Source organism: Triticum urartu, chromosome 1A (assembly GCF_056163025.1).
Source record: "Triticum urartu cultivar PI428250 chromosome 1A, HENAU_Tu73, whole genome shotgun sequence".
NCBI lineage: Eukaryota > Viridiplantae > Streptophyta > Magnoliopsida > Poales > Poaceae > Triticum > Triticum urartu.
The window spans coordinates 16986822-16992632 of record NC_141873.1 but is presented as its reverse complement, the minus strand read 5'-3'; the positions used below and the strand labels follow the sequence as shown (position 1 = coordinate 16992632).

At 40.9% G+C, this 5811-nt stretch overlaps 1 protein-coding gene and 1 pseudogene across 2 annotated transcripts; both read left to right on the top strand.

Annotated features, from left to right (window-relative positions):
- The first annotated feature begins 2838 nt into the window (after window positions 1-2838).
- LOC125537119 (Bowman-Birk type trypsin inhibitor) lies at window positions 2839-3429 on the top strand. The gene is made up of 2 exons (XM_048700447.2): window positions 2839-2995; window positions 3079-3429. The coding sequence occupies exons 1-2, from the start codon at window positions 2917-2919 to the stop codon at window positions 3288-3290; spliced, it is 291 nt and encodes a 96-aa protein (XP_048556404.1). The 5' UTR covers window positions 2839-2916; the 3' UTR covers window positions 3291-3429.
- A 132-nt stretch (window positions 3430-3561) lies between these two features.
- LOC125537195 (Bowman-Birk type trypsin inhibitor-like) lies at window positions 3562-4699 on the top strand (annotated as a pseudogene). Its single transcript, XR_015616969.1, has 2 exons — window positions 3562-4236; window positions 4323-4699. The product of XR_015616969.1 is annotated as a Bowman-Birk type trypsin inhibitor-like (transcript).
- Window positions 4700-5811: the final 1112 nt, after the last annotated feature.

Genomic DNA, 5811 nt, shown 5'->3' with positions numbered 1-5811 from the left:
GGATCACAACAACGGGCGCGTGGAGGAGGAAGGTGGCTTGGATTTCCCTAAAGACATGGTCACAATTTCTATTCCGTTTGGAGTTGCCTTCTATGGGTTGGTTTCTTTTTTAGTGTATGAAATTTCTGCTTTGAAAGAGAGTGGATTGTTTAAGAAAAGGAGGATATATGCTGACCTCTGCATCACGAAAAAGTAAATTTACCGGAACTAGTATGTACCGGTGTTCACCCGCCGTCCATGTCAACATCACGATGCACACTGTCATTTGACTAATAAACTAAGAAATCTTTTCGCGCTGAAATACATCTCAATACTAGTCTGACTCCAGCTGACCAATACGTGAATATGCCCGCACAACCTTTCCATTTAGTCATGCATGTGTAATCCCAGACTACTCAACTTACAGTAGTAACATTTTACTTTCTTGTTAGCTACTAAATGATTGATATCTTTGAAATAAATTTTTTATTTTAAATCTTTTAAGATATTTGAATTCCAAAAGACAAGATCTTTAAAACATGACCAATATTCAATATATTGTGCGTAGTTTAATTTTACAGTTCGTTCGCTTTGGCATTTAAAAAACGGATTTAACTCATTTCAAAAATCTCGTTTCACTTTCTCTAAAAAAACTGATTTCATAAATAAGAAGACAAATTTGAGTCATTCCAAAATACAGATTTCGCTTATTCTAAAATAGATTTAATTCATATTGGAAAACTAATTTATTCATTTTAAAACACTAATTTCACTTGTATCAAAACACATATTTAAGTCATTTCAAAGAACTGGTTTTGCACATTTCAGGAAGGTGATTGTAGTCATTTGAAGAGACTAAATTCGCTATTTTGACACACTGATTTCACTTATTCTGAAACACATATCTCACTCATTTACCAAAAAAAATCACTTGTTTCAGAAAACAAGTTACTCTTGTGTTAAAAAAAAATCTAATTTAACTCAACTTAAACACATATTTGAAAACACATATTTCATTCGTTTCACAGAACTGGTACACTAATTTCATCAAATTGATTTCACTCATTTGAAAAATCTCATTTCATTATGTTAAAAACTGATTTCACTCACTTCAAAAGAAATTACTAAGTGGAGAAAACATATTTCACTCATTTTCCTATTCAGTTCTAAATGGCTTCCAGTCAGTGCCAAAACCCGATTTCACTCATTTTAGATATTTATTTCACTCAGAGCAAAAAACTGATTTCAAATATTTCAAAAAATTGTTTTGACTCAATTCAAAAAACAATTTCACTTGTTTCGTAAAATAGATTTCACTCATTTAAAAAAAGGTTTGAAATAATTAGTATCATATGCTTTACGTGACTAGTTTCAAAATCCTAAAATAAAAAGTTTCCCGTATTTCACACCCAAAAAACTGCCATGTGTATGAAAAACATATTTCACTCAATTCAAATAATTGGTTTCACCAAATTCAGATATTGACAATTTTTGTGGCAAATATTGACAAATTTTCTAGATGCTCACAAAATTTCACTCATGAAAGAACACTCCTGGTAGTCATGGCACACAAAAAATGGATGCTCCAAACGTGCTATTTTCAAAATCGTTTTGGATTGCTAATTTTTTTATTTTTTCCATGACTTCCATGAATGTTCTTTCATGATGAAATTTTGCAAGCACCTAGAAAAATTGTCAACGATTGCACCATAAAATTTCAGAATCCATGAGTATGCTTTCATTTTTTTTTAATTTTCATCGCAAGCTCATTTGGGCTTGGGCCGAGCCTCTTCACAATTCTTTTCTTTTTATTTTTCTTTTCAATCAAATATTTTTTTTACTTTCTATTGATTTATGTTTTCATTTTTTACTTCTTTCTATAACTGAATGTTTATTCCATGGTTATAAAAATATATTCATACATGTATGAGCAGCTTTCTTAAAATGCACATTTTCCTTAGAAAAGTATATTAACTTTTGTTACATAAATGGGTTTTTTACACAAACAGTTCTCACATATGCGATGCAAATTTTTGAATATACATTCCTACGCATATGACTATTTTCTATTTCCTTAATATATTTTTTCCTTTTTCAACTGGATTTTGACAACTTTCGAAAACCTTTTTCAACAAAAAAGTTCAGAAAAATAATAATCTTACTATTAGTGTATAGTGCCGATGTCCAGCCCATGTAAGGCCACTTTAGGTGTTTGCATGGCTATTCCCCCCAACTAGCATGGAATAGGAGGACTCTCCATAGGGCTCATACCTATACTCATGCCAGCAACTACAAAACAAAATTACACACGTCCAAATCATAAAGTTACACTGCGCATACTGTCCTGAAATTACCTCAGGCCTCCCTAAGGGCATCTTCAACAAGCTCCCCTGCTTCTCCCCTACATGCACTGATTCGCGGGGCGCAGAGGAATGCGCCAATCCATCTAGTGCAAGTGAACCGACGGCTATTTCTATCCCTCTAGCCAACTGGCGTTTACCATATATAGTCACATATCATCCAATCAAATCAACGCAGCGGCACGCAGGAAGCCACCAACTAACCCATGTGTGAAAAGCCAAGGTGGTACTTGACTCGATGCACTGCAAAGTCTGCAGCCACCTATATCTATATTGTCGTCAAGCTTTCTGAATAGATTTACGTGTGAAACACATGCAGGCCACCCACGGATGATGCCTCGTGCATGCATGCTACTGCTAGAGATCCAATCTAGATCACGCCCACGTGCTCTCTGCGTGTAAAGCTTGGTGCCCGTGCTGCTAGTTGCTCATTGATCTATTGTCACTTGTGCTCTCGCCTCAGTCGATCGGGTTGGGACTCCAGCCTATAAGAAGCCCGGCATTCCATCCCATTAGGCATCAACCTCCCAGCACGAACCCAGTCTTTGCAACTAATCCTCGCCAACCAGACGCAAGCATGAGGCCACAGGTGCTGCTCGCCGCGCTGGCCATCGTCGTCGTCCTCGCAGCAACTCTGCCCCTTACCAACGGCCAAGGTGAGCCCGGGATCCTCCTTCCTTTGTCTTTCTTCATCTCCTTGCCGATTAAGCCACTTATTGACAATGGTGGTTGCCTGCAGGTGCGACCCCAAGCGCGTCGCCGTGCTGCAACAACTGCGGCACCTGCACCAAGTCCATCCCGCCCAGGTGCACGTGCATGGACGCGTCGCCCAGCGGCTGCAACCCGTCCTGCAAGACCTGCGACAAGACCACCGTCGCCGGCCGTGACAGCTTCCAGTGCAAGGACCGCGTCGCCAACTTCTGCCAGCGCAGCTGCGCCTCTGCGGCGTGATTGGACACCTGTTGTTGCCTGAATAATGCCGATTAGCTTGCGCTTTTCCTTTATTTTTTGCAGTATTTACGATTTCCCTCTGCATCCTGATCTGGTTGATGCAGAGAAGAAATGAGAGTTCAGTGCATGCTCGTTGTTCCTTCTTGTGTCTGAAATAAAGAGCATATTCTTTGCTCAAAATCTTCTTTTTAAAACCATTTATGCATTGCGACCGATAAAACGCCTATGCATGAAATGGAATGTAATATCAATTCAAATCCAAATCATCTACCATGTAGAGGTAGGAATGGACTGCATTCATGTACAAAGCACCAAGATGGAGAGATGTCAAATTTAAATCCAACTAAAATAATTTATAATCAAATCCGTTAAAAATGGTAATGTCAAACCCAGTCCAAATACATTAGATCCAAATTTATTAAAATCATAGTTTTAAATAGCCGGCTATAGATCCGCTATAGCCAGCTATAGCCTTTTCAGCAGGATGCCGCTAAATGGCTGCCTTCACAAATAGCCCGCTATAACTCCGCTATAGCTGATTTGGAGGTCCGTGCTATTTTTCATAGTCCGCTATTTAAAACATTGATTAAATCAAATGAATCACAAAAGTTTGATTTCCACACCAAGAAAAAACACTAAAGTTCGACACTAAGAATGTCAACATCGTGTTTGGCTATAGTTTTAATGAAATGAATGGGAGATTTTTGGAGATGATTTAGCTTGTTTAGGAGTTACTATTTTTTGCAGTTGGCAAGTCTATATGCACAAGTGAAACCCCCCAAACCGGAAATCCATTTTGGCTCTAGGGAGCACATGCTCCTGTGTGCCAAAAATGGATTTTACAAATATAAAAAAATTGAACAAAACTAGATGTGTTCCCGGGAGTACATGCTCCTGGCCGCCGTCGTCATCCTCGCAGCAGCTCTGCCCCTAGCCCACGGCCAAGGTGAGCCCGGGATCCTCCTTTCTTTCTTCATCTCCTCGCCAAGTATGCCAGCGAAGCCGCTTACTCACATTGGTCGCTGCCTGCAGGTGCGACCCCAAGCGTGTCGCCGTCCACTGCGGCACCTGCACCAGGTCCATCCCGCCCAGGTGCATGTGCATGGACGCGTTGCCCAGCGGCTGCAACCCAGCCTGCAATACCTGCAACAAGTCCACCGTCGCCGTACGCGGCAGCTTCCAGTGCAAGGACCGCGTCGCCAACTTCTGCCAGCGCAGCTGCACTAAGGCTGCATGATTCGACCTCTTCTCGACCGAATAATGCCGATTAGCTTGTGCTTTTCCTTTATTTTTTGCAGTATTTAATAGTTCCCTCTGCATCTTGATCAGGTAGAGACAGAGAAGAAATGAGAGTTCAATGCATGCTCGTTGTTCCTTCTTGTGTCTGAAATAAAGAGCACATTCTTTGCTCAAAATCTTCTTTTTTAAACCATTTATGCATTGCGACCGATAAAACGCCTATGCATGGAATGGAACACTGGTAGAAAAAGGGCCTATACTTCCGGTTCGTAAGGGCCTTTAGTCCCGGTTCCTGAACCGGGACTAAAGTGTCGGTACTAATACCTCCCCCTTTAGTCCCGGTTCAATCCAGAACCGGGACTAAAGGCCCTCCACGTGGGCAGTGCGCAGAGCCTAGTCAGGAGACCCTTTGGTCCCGGTTGGTGGCACCAACCGGGACCAATAGGCATCCACGCGTCAGCATTTCTGTGGCTGGGGTTTTTGTTTTTTTTTTTGAAAGGGGGGGGGGGGGTTGGGGTTTTTGAGGGGTTAATTTAGGTCTTTCATATATTGTGTTAGCTAGCCATAATTAATATAGAGAAGTGTCCTCTCTTATGTCCGTGCTTGGTCGACGCTACGTACTATACATACGTATAGAGAGGACTAGACACGCTGGCTAGCTAGTAAAGCAAACGAAGGAAACAGAAGATCGTCATGAACATATATGCATACAGAGAGAAGTGATATCGACCACCTCTCCTTCTCCGAGAGATAGGTCGAACAACAAGTTCTCGTATATCTATCTGACACTACCGGCTACATATATACAATAATTATCTCTTACAAATATAATCATACGGACTCAGGGTCCACATAGAATTCTCCGTCTTCAGGGATCACGTGGTCAAGAAAGAATGCCGCCAATTCCTCTTGAATTGCTCGCATGCGAGCTGGTGCTAGGAGTTCATCCCGCTTCCGAAACATCTAATTTGAAGAAGGGGGTCAATACATATATATATGAATGAATGAAACTCAACACAAATGATGGTAATAAAATAAAATTGTGAATGTTGTTATTTACGTACTTCATATTGTTCGTTAGAGTAGCCGTCCCGCTCACACGTCGTGTGGCGGATGGACTCGCAGATGTAGTATCCACAGAAATCATTCCCTTGTTCCTGCCACAACCACTTTACAAGAAATAGAGGTCAATCAAACTGATAAGCAAGAATGCTAAATGGTATTGATGAAACTAGCGCTTGAATCACTAGGAGATGCGCGGAACATGCTACTATAGTACTTA